Genomic DNA, 14657 nt, shown 5'->3' with positions numbered 1-14657 from the left:
ATGATCTCCCGGAGGGTATCGATTCATTTCTCTCAATGTTTGCGGACGATGCTAAAATTATGAGAAGGATTAAAACAGAAGAGGACTGTTTGAGGCTTCAAGAAGACCTAGACAAGCTGAAGGAATGGTCGAACAAATGGTTGTTAGAGTTTAACCCAACCAAATGTAATGTAATGAAGATAGGTGTAGGGAGCAGGAGGCCAGATTACAAGGTATCATCTGGGAGAGGAAATTCTTCAGGAGTCAGAGAAGGAAAAAGACTTGGGGGTTGATATCACGCCAGACCTGTCTCCTGCAGCACATATCAAGCGGATAACATCAGCGGCATATGCCAGGCTGGCCAACATACGAACGGCATTCAGAAACTTGTGTAAAGAATCATTCAGAACTTTGTATACCACATATGTCAGGCCAATCCTGGAGTATGCAGCCCCAGCATGGAGTCCATATCTAGTCAAGGATAAGACTAAACTGGAAAAGGTTCAAAGGTTTGCCACCAGACTAGTACCCGAGCTGAGAGGTATGAGCTACGAGGAGAGACTACGGGAATTAAACCTCACTTCGCTGGAAGACAGAAGAGTTAGGGGGGACATGATCACCACATTCAAGATTCTGAAGGGGATTGATAGGGTAGATAAAGACAGTCTATTTAACACAAGGGGCACACGTACTAGGGGACACAGGTGGAAACTGAGTGCCCAAATGAGCCACAGAGATATTAGAAAGAACTCTTTTAGTGTCAGAGTGGTTGACAAATGGAATGCATTAGGAAGTGATGTGGTGGAGGCTGACTCCATACACAGTTTCAAGTGTAGATATGACAGAGCCCGATAGGCTCAGGAATCTGTACACCTGTTGATTGACGGTTGAGAGGCGGGACCAAAGAGCCAGAGCTCAACCCCCGCAAACACAACTAGGTGAGTACAACTAGGTGAGTACAGTATCATGTCCATGACAATGCCAGTTTCGCAGTAACATAGCACGAAAAACTTTGAGTCCAAACAGGTGCAGCTTTGATGGAATGTACTGCTTGAACGCCAGTCATCCCTTGAAGAGGACTAGCGATTCATCAATCACCACATTCTGTCCTGGTACAAAACAGTCACAGAACTTTCCTCTCATATCACTAAATATCTTCCGCACATTCCAGTCTATTGTGTCTGTCTTCATTATCATTGTTCTCAAAGTGCAGGCACCTGAGAAGCAGCAGGTACCTATCACGTGACATGTACCTGTTGAACACGGGAGATGGAACATGGCTGTTTTTGCTCCAATAATCCTGGATCACATGATTATCTGAATGCCTCATCATCATCATGCACAACGCTAAAAACACATACATTTCCTCATTTGTTGTCTTTCTAACATGTCATGCGAGAGGCAGGTAAAATGCCAGTCAATGAGGCTGTGAGCATATCTGTTCGTCTCTGCAACGAGATGGTCCATGAATTCCTAATCAAAATATGGCATAAAATAGTTAATTTCAGTCATATCATCACCAGTATAGGGGAATAAGGTTGTCACACCAACATCAGTATCATCAAATGTTGGAATTTGTGAGATAAAAGTCTTGCAATCCTCCCATACAAGTACACTAGTGGTTTTTGTTTTGGTGCCAACACCACAGCCGCCACCAGCACAAGCACCACCAGCACAGGCCCCAACACCACGGCTCCATCGTCTTGTGCTAGAGCTGCGTATGGGTATACCAGGAGATAAGTGTTCTGCATAGTATAGGTCAACCAAAAACAGTTGATCTCGAGGGCGCACTGTCATCTTTGTTCTCAGGTTACGTGACACACTGGCGCTTGCCTCGGCATGTTGCTGGGGCAGCAAAACCCCACCTAGTAACACCATAGTCGCGTGTACTCTGTTCGTCAACACTGCTTGTATCCAAGCCAATGTCACTGAAGCCTGAAAATGACTCATCACATGTAGTATCACTAAATAAACTCACTTTAGGTGACATGCATGGTGATAGTAACTCTAGCGGTGTTGACACAGGGCCGCGAGGCAGGCCAGGGTGAGGCGAGTATACTGTACACAATCGCAATATCGTCCACCTCGGTGTCCCTATCACTCGAGTCCGATCCTTGTATTAGGTCTTTTTCAGGACTGTAGTTGAAATCGTCATCAATCGGTCCATCATCATACAATATGCCCCGTATTTCATCCTCTGAGGGTCTTTTTGCTGGACTGCAGCTGACCATGGACTGGGAGCTCGTAGATGATGTGTCAGACACAGTTATTGCCTTGAAACTAAGGGTCCCTACGGCCCTGAGGCATGCTGGGATTTTTTTTTCAAAATGGTGGACTTTCACTGGAGGCCTCGGGCATCCGTTTCGTACCCCGCATCACCATGTGGCGCTTTTGAATCGAATGCTATACCTATGAATGCCCTGAGGCACATTGTGCACCACCCATCAAGCGCCTCAAGGCGTGTTGCGCAGTGCAGTAGTTAAGGTGCTCAAACTCGCTCCCCAGGTAAACCTGCAGAATGGTAGAAGTTTTCACCACTCAAGCGTGTGGGTCCGACAGAACCCATGCTACGCACCCAACAAAAAGAATAGGCAGTCTGCCAGCTAGGAAGACTCCGGAACCTCCCAATGCACCCAATACGGGGAAGAAGAACCGAACTCAAAGACAGATCTATCACAGAGGCAGAATCCTGGTCTCGCAGGAGATACGCAGCAAGAGCCTCCCGAACCTCCTTAGGGGTAATTTGAGAGGCAGAAAATCTCTGGAAAGATGGAGCCGAGGAACCACACCGGGAAGGGGGGTAAGAAAACCCCACCCCCTGAACAACAAGCCTCGCAAAAAGGGCACCAACACCCAAGCGGGGTCAAAGGGGATGCCAAGGCCCCCAGGTCGACTCCTCTCCAGCCCCAGGATTCCCCCTAAGTTGGGAGCCAGGGCAAAGCAGTCCTCCGTACCCTCTTCCCCTGAAGAAAAAGCAGAGTCCAGGGGAAAGGCTGAATAGAAGGGGGGCCTGCTGATGAGACCCAGAAGCCTCAGTAGGAAGAACCAGCTTAAATGCCTCCATCCCCAAACCCAAAGGGGCAGTCTCCGAAGCTGCCTGAGTCTTCTTACCAACTAAACCCTGCCCTGATTCTGAAACCCTCAGATGTTTGGGATCCAGAAGCAGTAAGGGGGAGGGGGAGGGAGGGAGGGGTTAGGTGCAGATAACAAGGGATGGACCAGGGAGTGCAGACCGAGCCAAAGTCGAAGCGACTAACGCCCCCAGGTCCAGGTTGCTATAACCAAAGCGGGGCAGGGGCATCCAGGTGGGAGCCAACGTAGCGCATTGCAGCAACCTAAACCTGGCATGCAACGCGGATGCTGCCTGTAATGTAACAGTAATGTCATCAGAATGGTACTGGAGAACAAGCAGAGAACAATACTCGCAAGACTCCGGGTCAAAGGGGTTGATGACCCAACAGGCAGCATGACAGAGGCAAAAGAGGTGACTGTCACCCTGAGACAAGGGTACACAGCAACTTTCGAACCTGCACGAGGCAGGCTGGAACTTGGAAGACGCATCCATAGGTCTACCGTGCCCCAACAAGGTTTTCCTAGGGCCCATAGGCAGACTGCACGGGATGCCTGGGCAAGGTGTTGCTAACCAGATTAAAACCCAAAACTAACAAGAGGAAGATCAAAACACTGAAACCCCAGCGACGTGCACAATCACTGGGGCCTAGCAGAAGGCCACAAGTATATTATAAGTGGAACTATAGCCATATCAGGCAGACCCCCACCATGCAAAGAAAATAAAAACAAAAGAAAAAACACAAAAGTTAAACGTCCACAGAGGAAACAGGAACCAGCCGCTGAGTAAGTAGGCAGGCTGCACAACACCTTGATGCCCCAACCAGCACGATACCAGCCCCTACCCAAGGCCAAAGAAAGGCCACAAAACCCCAGCTGGCTCCAAGGCCTGGGGTAACTGCCGAGCAGCAGAAACCACAAGAGAATTGGTTCCCGAACGTACCAGAGAAGGGAAGCCTAACATGCAAGGGTAGTACTCACAGGACACTTAGGGAAGGATGCCCCTAAGCACAAGCAGCCCCAGTACTCTCGAGGACACCTGCCACCTGGAGGGATGGGGGGGGGGGGGTCTTGACGCAGGCATGGAGTGTGACGTTCGTTTGTTTCCTTGGGATTTGAGGGAGTTCTGCCTCTGTTCAGTTTTCAGTTGCAATTTTCTAACCATGTGGGGTCTGTTTTATTATGCCTACCATTCTGGGTGCCTAACCCTGGTCAATGACATAAGAACAACCCCCAACCACAGGGTTTTTTTTCCAGGGCCATTGCTCCCTGTGCCTCTCTGAGGGGCCCCAAGTCCCCTACCGGGCTCATGGTCCCTAGTAGGCTGAGCTCCTATGACTAATGCCCTGGTCTAATGATCCGCATATTTGCCCGATAGTTCCAGGGAGCCAAAGGGACTCCCCCACAGAAGAGAAGCAGAGAATTTGCTTTTAAATATGATCAGTGCCTTTCCCAAGGCCCATAACTATAAAAATAATGTTTCCTATATCTGTAAAGTCAGTCCCAACATTCTAAGCCATTCACACATCTCCCCCACTTCAGCGAACTCGTTTGTCAAAACTAGGTGAGTAAGTCTGGCATGGAGTGCGTGTGTTCCAATCAGAGATTTGCTGAATCAAAGTTCCACTGTATTCTTAATCATTAATTACATATTTGAAAACACTAACTCAATAGATAAGGTATGATAAGCAGCATTCAACCCCTGTGATCTATATTTCTCCTCTAACAACAAACAGAGGCTTTTGTAGACCATCTGAAGACTCCCAGAAATCAAGCTCTAAATGCAATGAAACACTTGTTTCTGATTGGCCTTCAATAGCTCCCCATATTCACCCATCTTATTCCCTTATTTTATTTAGTGTGTTTCAGGGATTCAGTGAATGAAGGTGGCATGCTGGCCAAAAGTGACTTGGGCTATCATCTGGTGGCAGTCAGGTGCAAAATAGTCAGGGTATTTACTCAGGAACAATTATTTCCCTTGCTTACCTCAGTTCCCAATTTTCTTCAAGCATTTGATACCTGGTTGATGGGGTTCTGGGAGTTGTTCTACTCCCCAAGCCCGGCCTGAGGCCAGACTTGACTTGTGAGTTTGGTCCACCAGGCTGTTGCTTGGAGCGGCCCACAGGCCCACATATCCACCACAGCCCGGTTGGTCCGGCACTCCTTGGAGGAAAGAATCTAGTTTCCTCTTGAAGATGTCCACTGTTGTTCGGGCAATATTTCTTAATTAAAGTTGCTGGGAGGGTGTTGAACAACTGCAGACCTCTGATGCTTATAGTGTTCTCTGATTGTGCCTATGGCACCTCTGCTCTTCTCTGGTTCTATTCTGCATTTTCTTCCATATCGTTCACTTCAGTATGTTGTTATTTTACTGTGTAGATTTGGGACTTAGCCCTCTAGTATTTTCCACGTATATATTATTTGATCTCTCTCTCTCTCATCTTCTTTCTAGTGAGTACATTTGGAGAGCTTTGAGACGATCCCAATAATTTAGGTGCTTTATCTCATCTATGCGTGCCGTATATGTTCTCTGTATTCCATCTATTTCAGCAATCTCTCCTGCTCTGAAGAGGGAAGTGAGTACTGAGCAGTACTCAAGACAGGACAACATAAGTGACTTGAAGAGTACAACCACTGTGATGGGATCCCTGGATTTGAAAGTTCTCGTAATCCATCCGATCATTTTTCTGGCTGACGCAATATTTGCTTGGTTATGCTCCCTAAACGTTAGGTCGTCAGACATCATTATTCCCAAATCCTTTACATGCTGTTTTCCTACTATGGGCACATTTGATTGTGTTTTGTACTCTGTATTATGTTAAAGGTCCTCATTTTTCCCATACCTGAGTACCTGGAATTTATCACTGTTAAATATCATGTTATTTTCTGTTGCACAATCGAAAATTTTATTAATATCTGTTTGAAGTTTTTCAATGTTTTCAGCCGAGGTAATTTTCATGCTGATTTTTATGTCATCTGTGTAGTACTGTCTCCACTCGATCAACCGGACTATATGGGAAGGACCCCCAGCCGGATTATCACATTTTTCAGATAATGGTACTTTTTCACCTACGAGTCCAAAAGTGACCATTTCCAACGATTTTTATACTACAAACAACATAATTTGAATTGCCTTACCACATATAATTATTAAATATTCAACTAGAAACCTCAACTTACCTTGTTGGTGTTCGTCTTCTTGATTGATGCCACACATCTTGAAGTTAAGAATTCTTAACAATTTACATAACCTATACTAACACAACACTAAAATTAACACTTAAAATTACTGTACAGTTCATTAAGCAAAGTTAGTTTTGACTGCCAGCTGCTGAAGCCTCAGTGGTTGAAGGCATTTGGGTTGCCTGTGAGGCCTCGCTTGTTGAAGGAACTTGCTTGCGCCTCACTTGTTGAAGCGCTTGCATGCCCTCACTTGTTGAAGGCGCTTGGCTTGCCTGTGATGTCTCGCTTGTTGAAGGCGTTTGCTTGCGCTTCACTTGTTGAAGACGCTTGGCTTGCCTGTGGCGCCTCATTTGTTGAAGGCACTTGGGTTGCCTGTGGCGCCTCACTTGCTGAAGGCGCTTGGCTTGCCTGTGGCGCCTCACTTGTTGAAGGCGCTTGCTTATGCCTCACTTGTTGAAGGCGCTTGGCTTGCCTGTGGCGCCTCACTTGTTGAAGGCGCTTGGCTTGCCTGTGGCGCCTCACTTGTTGAAGGCGCTTGGCTTGCCTGTGGCGCCTCACTTGTTGAAGGCGCTTGGTTGCCTGTGACACCTCACTGGTTGAACAACACGTAACTTGTCTTTAATTGCTAGGACAACTTTCTTCCTCTTAACACCTCCAGAACGATTGATGCTGCTACCAGACATAGTCTTGGCCAAAAATGTTCAAAGTTACTATGAAAATAAAAAAGTTATTTAAAAAAATATTACACTAATGGCGCAGCACTGTGTATAACACGAGGGATGGACGCACATGGGTTGACCAGTGTTGGACGGGTCCACTTGGGGTGGGGCAGCTATAGCACGTTATGTAGGCCGCCAGGAGGAAAAAAACTCTCAATATTTTTTAAGGAAACTTCAGCCTGTGCACATTGCTTTTAGGAAACTTATTTGTTTGTTGTTACATAATTACTAGTACTTATTTCATTTGTTTTTGGCTATGATTAATTGTTCTAAAATTAATGGTAATTCCTGTACCCAGGTGGTCTCTCCCAACACACTTCTCCCACCCTCCCGACACCACCCACTCACCACACCCCCTCCTCCACCATATGTGTAGAGCCACAGATGGGATTAATACGGTATGGCCGAATTTTCATCCGGCCAAACCAGCTTTTATCTGGTTCCTGTGGCCATTTTGGCCGGATATTGTGATAACTTTATCCGATCACGATTTTGGCCGTATAAGAGCGTTTTCCGGATGTTTGAACCCCGGATAATCGCGGGGTTACAGTATTTGTGTAATACCAGTGGTTTAGTTGCACGAGCTACCATGGGTCTACCAGAAAAGTGTTTTATTATATTCAAAGTTTCATTTTTACTCCCTATAAAATAGGAGGCAGAAGAGCTTAAAAGCTAACCAAGACAGTTTTTGGGAAGACTGAAAGGGAGATGGGGGAGCAAGGTGTTGAAAATACTGTATGTATGATGCAGATAGACTTGAAGTAAATGCATTATTGTATGTATGAGGGTAAATTTATTTGCCTTAAATCATTTAATAATTACCTGCATTTTCACATTTGAGATTTATGGTACGAGAAAAAACGTGATTGATCCTCGGTATTGTTCGAGGGTTGAAAGGTGAGGTAGGGTCTTGTGAGGCAGCTATAGCACGCACTCCTTCCTGCTCCTCCTCCAGTATTAGAGCCAGTGCAGTCTGGAAATTTCAAACATAATTTAAAAAATTTCTCAAATTTAATAGGAAATTACATTGTATAGTTACTCCATGCAGTGAGCCATCAATCTGTGAGTGCAACACATCCCTGAAAAACAAACACAGGAAGTTCACGTAGTGAACTTCCTGTGTTTACGTGAATAAAGTTGGGGTTGATTCCAGAGACCAAAAAATAAATTTGGTCCACTTCTCTCTCAATAATTAGGAAGTAGAGTGAAAAACTTTATGGGAAGACTCCCTCAGTGGCTCCCTGTTGCTACTTCACCACAATGAATAAAAGGGAAACACCAGGGGCAGAAGAGAGTAGGAGCCAGAAACTTCCGAAGAAAGGAAAAGCAGTGCCATGTAACCCTACCCAAAGCCACAAAAACCTGATGAGGTCCTGGAACAGTAACAAGGGAATACACACCAGACTATCTCCAACTTATAAACAGAGTTGTAAGACCAATGATCCAGAGAAGTCTAATGAGCATTGGTCATAAAGCCCCAACTCTGGGCCAAGCTATCCATAAAGAGGTTGAGTGCCCAAGAAGGAAGACTCCACCGGACTGAACTCCAAAAAGCCAAAGGAGGAAACTGGTGAACCAGAAGCCACCGAAGGGCCAATTGACTGGGCCCAACTGTCCTTGTAGTGATAAAAAGGATGAAACTGGAAAAACCAACACAGTCCAAAGCCAAACCCTTCCTAATCAATAAACCACAAAGCAAAGTTCAGGCTCTGCATAGCCTGAACTTTGAGTAACCTGGGGGCTCTCCATCACCAGCCAGAGGCTTTCATTCAAACAAAGCTGGGCTGCCTGTGGCAAGGAAAGTAAGACCTAGAAGTCTGTAAAGAACACATGTAAAGACCTAGAAATCTGGCATCCAGAATGACAGGAGGCATGTCCCTGTCAAAGAAAAAAGGGGTCTTCGAGCGTGCATTGGTGCATTTTTGGCGAAAACAAAAATACTATGGCACTACTAGAGATCTGCTATGAGGATGATAAACTAATGATGATAAATGCATATAGTCCACCGCCAAGCAGCACATGGTCAAAGGAGGAGCTAGATAGTAAACGTGAAGGTCTTATAACAATAATGAGAGAGATTATAGCGAGAGCGGATAACGATAGATCACGACTGTTGATAGTCGGTGACTTCAACTTGAAATCCATAGACTGGGAAGCATATGAAGCTAAAACAGAAGATTTTTGGACCTGTAAATTTGTAGACCTCATCCTGGAAACATTCTTGTATCAACATGTTAAACAAGCTACGAGGATGAGGGAAGGGGACGTTCCCTCCATGCTAGATTTGATATTTACCAGGAAGGAGGAAGAGATATTTGACATTCAGTACCTTCCTCCCTTGGGTAAAAGTGACCATGTCTTTTTGGGAATAAAGTATGCAATGCGTTATAAGCTGGAAGAAAATAAGGAGGTTGAAGCAGTTGAAAAACCAGACTTCAGGAGAGGACATTATGGTGACCTTAGAAATTTTTTTAGTGAGTATAATTGGACAGACTTGATGCTAGGCAAGGAAGTGAATGAGATGTATGGCAAGTTTTGTGAAATATATGATAAAGGCACAAAAAAATTTATACCAAAACAGAGATGCAGAACTAGGAAACAGGATTGGTTCAATAGAAATTGCGAGAGGGCTAGAGACCGAAAGACACAAAAATGGAATCAATACAGGAAGAGGCCGAACCCCCAAACATACCAGCGATACAAAGATGCGAGAAACAACTACACGGCAGTGAGGAGAGAGGCAGAAAGAAATTTTGAAAAAGGGATTGCGGACAAATGTAAAACAGAACCAGGTCTATTCTATAAATTCATAAACAACAAATTGCAGGTAAAGGATAATATTCAGAGGTTGAAAATGGGAAATAGATTCACGGAAGATGAAAAGGAAATGTGTGAAACACTAAACGAAAAGTTCCAAAGTGTGTTTGTACAAAATGAAATCTTTAGGGAACCAGATACAATAAGAATTCCAGAGAACAACATAGAACACATAGAAGTGTCTAGAGACGAAGTGGAAAAAATGCTCAAGGAGCTCGGTAAGAACAAAGCAGCTGGCCCAGATGGCGTTTCACCATGGGTTCTGAGAGAATGTGCATCTGAGCTCAGCATTCCACTTCACCTGATCTTTCAGGCATCCCTGCATACAGGAATCGTAGCAGACGGGTGGAAACAGGCTAACATAGTTCCAATCTACAAAAGTGGCAGCAGGGAAGACCCCCTCAATTATAGACCTGTATCATTGACAAGTGTAATAGTGAAAGTATTGGAAAAACTAATCAAAACTAAATGGGTAGAACACCTAGAGAGAAATGATATAATATCAGACAGACAGTATGGTTTTCGATCTGGAAGATCCTGTGTATCGAATTTACTCAGTTTCTATGATCGAGCCACAGAGATATTACAGGAAAGAGATGGTTGGGTTGACTGCATCTATCTGGACCTAAAAAAGGCTTTCGACAGAGTTCCACATAAGAGGTTGTTCTGGAAACTGGAAAATATTGGAGGGGTGACAGGTAAGCTTCTATCATGGATGAAAAATTTTCTGACTGATAGAAAAATGAGGGCAGTAATCAGAGGCAATGTATCAGAATGGAGAAATGTCACAAGTGGAGTACCACAGGGTTCAGTTCTTGCACCAGTGATGTTTATTGTGTACATAAATGATCTACCAGTTGGTATACAGAATTATATGAACATGTTTGCTGATGATGCTAAGATAATAGGAAGGATAAGAAATTTAGATGACTGTCATGCCCTTCAAGATGACCTGGACAAAATAAGTATATGGAGCACCACTTGGCAAATGGAATTTAATGTTAATAAATGTCATGTTATGGAATGTGGAATAGGAGAACATAGACCCCACACAACCTATATATTATGTGAGAAATCTTTAAAGAATTCTGATAAAGAAAGAGATCTAGGAGTGGTTCTAGATAGAAAACTATCACCTGAGGACCACATAAAGAATATTGTGCAAGGAGCCTATGCTATGCTTTCTAACTTCAGAATTGCATTTAAATACATGGATGGCGATATACTAAAGAAATTGTTCATGACTTTTGTTAGGCCAAAGCTAGAATATGCAGCTGTTGTGTGGTGCCCATATCTTAAGAAGCACATCAACAAACTGGAAAAGGTGCAAAGACATGCTACTAAGTGGCTCCCAGAACTGAAGGGCAAGAGCTACGAGGAGAGGTTAGAAGCATTAAATATGCCAAAACTAGAAGACAGAAGAAAAAGAGGTGATATGATCACTACATACAAAATAGTTACAGGAATTGATAAAATCGACAGGGAAGACTTCCTGAGACCTGGAATTTCAAGAACAAGAGGTCATAGATTTAAACTAGCTAAACACAGATGCCGAAGAAATATAAGAAAATTCACCTTCGCAAATAGAGTGGTAGACGGTTGGAACAAGTTAAGTGAGAAGGTGGTGGAGGCCAAGACCGTCAGTTGTTTCAAAGCATTATATGACAAAGAGTGCTGGGAAGACGGGACACCACGAGCGTAGCTCTCATCCTGTAACTACACTTAGGTAATTACACTTAGGTAATTACTACTGACAACATGAGAGACAAGCCTTGGAACAAGGGACTAAGGAAACCAGATTTACCCAGAAAGCATCCACTGAGGCAGAATCAGTGGCATGAAGGTAGGAGAAGAGAGATGTCACCACACAGAGCACATATGCACCCCACCAAGCATCAATTGGAAACCCAACTACTCATTCTTTGCCAGAAAAGCAAGATTCAGTTGCAGATGAACATAACGTCCACCAAAGCGAACAGAACAAAACCCCCATCTCCAGAGAAGAGCATGTAGATTTCACAGCTTCCAAAACTTTCACAAGCAAGTGTCAACAGATAAAAAAAAATAATGGGAAAAATAATAAGAACCTTGGGAAATAATCCTAGAATGAAGAAAACACTGTAAAACAAGAAGAAAAGAAAGAATGGAATCTAAGGACCAAACAGGTTCAGGCAGCGCAGAAATATGACAGTGGTGGAACAATGCACAAGACAGTTTCTGAAATGATGCCAAGGAAGTATCGACTCTTAACACAAGCAACAGCAGCTCCACCAGCGCCACATGATAAGAGGCGACAGGATTCAGCAAGAGAGGCCTGTCAAGAAATACTTAAGAAAGAAATGAAAGTACCACATGAACAGGGACCAAAAAGTAACAATGAAGGAAAAGTGTTGAAAAGAGCGCCAAGAAACCTCACACTGCTGCCGAGAACAGAAGTGCAAGTGGGACCCTATCAGTTCAGACACTTCTTCACAACAGATATGGAGATAAAGATGCGACAGAAATACGAGACGCAAAAGAACTGAGGAGGTTATCTTGAGATGATTTCAGGGCTTAGCATCCCCGCGGCCCGTCCCCGACCAGGCCTCTTTTTTGTTACACCCCCAGGAAGCAGCCCGTAGCAGCTGTCTAACTCCTAGGTACCTATTTACTGCTAGGTAACAGGGGCATCAGGGTGAAAGAAACATTTTGCCCATTTGTCTCTGCCTCCACCGGGGATCGAACCCGGAACCTCAGGACTACGAATCCGAAATGCTGTCCACCCAGCTGTCAGGAGGTCAAGCCATCGACGTATGTCACTGGGCCGATCTTCTGAAAGAGGCAGAGCTGTTAAGAAATGCTTGGGATCAGACACAGAGCAAGCAGTGCCTGAAATCAAGTCTGAGCTGGCCACCAAGGAGCTAGAAGGACCAATTTCCACTGGTAGGACTCCAATCTGGCCAGGACCCAGAGCAGTTGCTCAACTGTTTGAAAAAAAACAACAACGTTGAATGTAATGAAACTTTGAAAATGAAACACACACAACACAGATTTCACAACAATTAATATATAAAACTCACCTGACAAAACAGCTGCTGTGATGGCTTCTTGTCTGGGAACAACTCGTTATAGTGATCAGGAATGAAGTCAGTGCTGACATCACCTGCTACAAAACTTGGATGTGATGCCAGGCTCATAAGGAAATTGACATTGGTGTTCAGACCAACAATCTGTTAAAGAGCATTTGTTGTTAGTGACGAGGCAAACGCTAATCAATGAAAAATATTCTAATTTAATGTAATAAAGAACAAAGAAAACAGCTGTAAACATTAAAGAAACAAATCTCAACACCATCTTATTTTTTTTACTTTGTGTCATTACACAAATTTTCAGGTCAGATATAATATTATTACCAGTGTCAAAACACCAGCGTTTAAATGTAATGAAACGTCATTTTCTGGGTGAGCCCCGGAGGCTCCCTGGAGCTTATCGGGCAGGGATATATATTATATTGTATGTCACATTAGACCGGGACATTAGCTAAAAAGTTCAGACCTACCAGAGACAAGCGCCAGAACCTGACCCCCTTCAGAGAGGTTTCAGGGAGCAATGGCCCTGGAAAACCTAGTGGATGGGGTTTTCCTTATCTGCCATCGACCGGGGTTAGGCACCCAGAAAGGTAGGCATAACAAAACAAACCCCACATGGTAAAAAGCTAAAACACAAAACTGAACAGAGAGGTAGAAACTCCCTACAATCCCAAGGAAACAAGCAAACATCACACTTTACTGATGCGCCGATCGTCCGCTCAGCCCTCCCCGCCCTGAGAGGGGGAGGGGGGGAGCCCAGGACCTCACCACGCCAGCTGCTTAGCATCAGTTCGGAAGCTAAGCTTCAACCAACGCGAAAAAAATGCCGACCGGTGGGAGGGAGGATTGCTAGGGAGCCTCCGGGGCTCACCCAGAAAATGGCGTTTCATTACATTCAATGCTGGTTTTCTGTGGGAAGCCTCTACAGCTCCCTGGAGCTTCATACCCAATGAGAAGGAAAAGAAAGGCCTGACCCGGGAGGTGGCCGCCACAAACTCCGCAACGCGAAGCCGAGATAACAGGCTGCAACCTGCGACCCAAGGCAACAAGAACGCACAGGAGCAGACGCGCGCATAAGGAACGGGTGGCCAGGAACCTTTGCGACCCCCAAATCCTCGTGCCCGAAATGAGCCCAAGACATTACCAACATGGCAGCGAAAGCTGCAAACGTCCGAACGGCACGGGCGCAAGGATAGACCGCAGGCTGGCAGATTTAAAAACTCAGCGGACGACCTCGGAGACCCGAGCTCTGAAACAGGAAACGAGGGGAACCGGATCAACCCAAAGCGCATCCCCAGTCACAGTACACAAGTATCGGCAAAAAGCCACAACCGGACAACAAATGATGCACCCCCGGCATTTTTTGTTGAACCAATCAAGCATCAATAACCCAAGGACCTCTCCAGAAAAAAACCTTCTCGACCGTCGCCAGAAGGACAGAGAAAGGCGGCGAATGTACAAACCTACCACCAGTACCAAAAGAGCAGAAACCACTAAACCAGAAGACAGCCGGAAGCTCCCCAACACGACCCGCAGTGGTCCATACCAACAAAATATGGCCTATGAAAACCAAACTTGAACCAAAGGGAGTACCACAAACTGAGGAGATGATGATAACAGGGCACAATGATCAAGGACCAGGACGGCTCAGGCGACGAATGAGCAGGCCGGAGGTGTAACAAAACACTAGAAAGCGTACAGAACGGGGCAGATGTGACGCCCATCCCAAACGCAAGCCGGAGTGGCTCCGCCAACGCCACACGAAACGAGGTGACAGTAAGAAGCATGAAATAACAGTCCTGAAAACCCAAGAAAGGACAAG

The 14657-nt window shown here is 45.1% G+C and overlaps 1 protein-coding gene across 1 annotated transcript in view; it reads right to left on the bottom strand.

Annotated features, from left to right (window-relative positions):
- Mccc1 (Methylcrotonoyl-CoA carboxylase 1) overlaps positions 1-14657 on the bottom strand; it is a 115446-nt gene that overhangs the window by 28113 nt on the left and 72676 nt on the right. The window contains exons 10-11 of the mRNA XM_069305625.1: positions 12827-12976; positions 7773-7923 (exon numbers count right to left, since the gene is read on the bottom strand). Coding sequence (XP_069161726.1) covers positions 7773-7923; positions 12827-12976 — 301 coding nt within the window. The remainder of the gene's footprint in view (positions 1-7772; positions 7924-12826; positions 12977-14657) is intronic.

The sequence above is a fragment of the Procambarus clarkii genome, chromosome 6 (genome assembly GCF_040958095.1).
Source record: "Procambarus clarkii isolate CNS0578487 chromosome 6, FALCON_Pclarkii_2.0, whole genome shotgun sequence".
NCBI lineage: Eukaryota > Metazoa > Arthropoda > Malacostraca > Decapoda > Cambaridae > Procambarus > Procambarus clarkii.
This window is presented reverse-complemented; position numbering and strand designations above follow the sequence as displayed.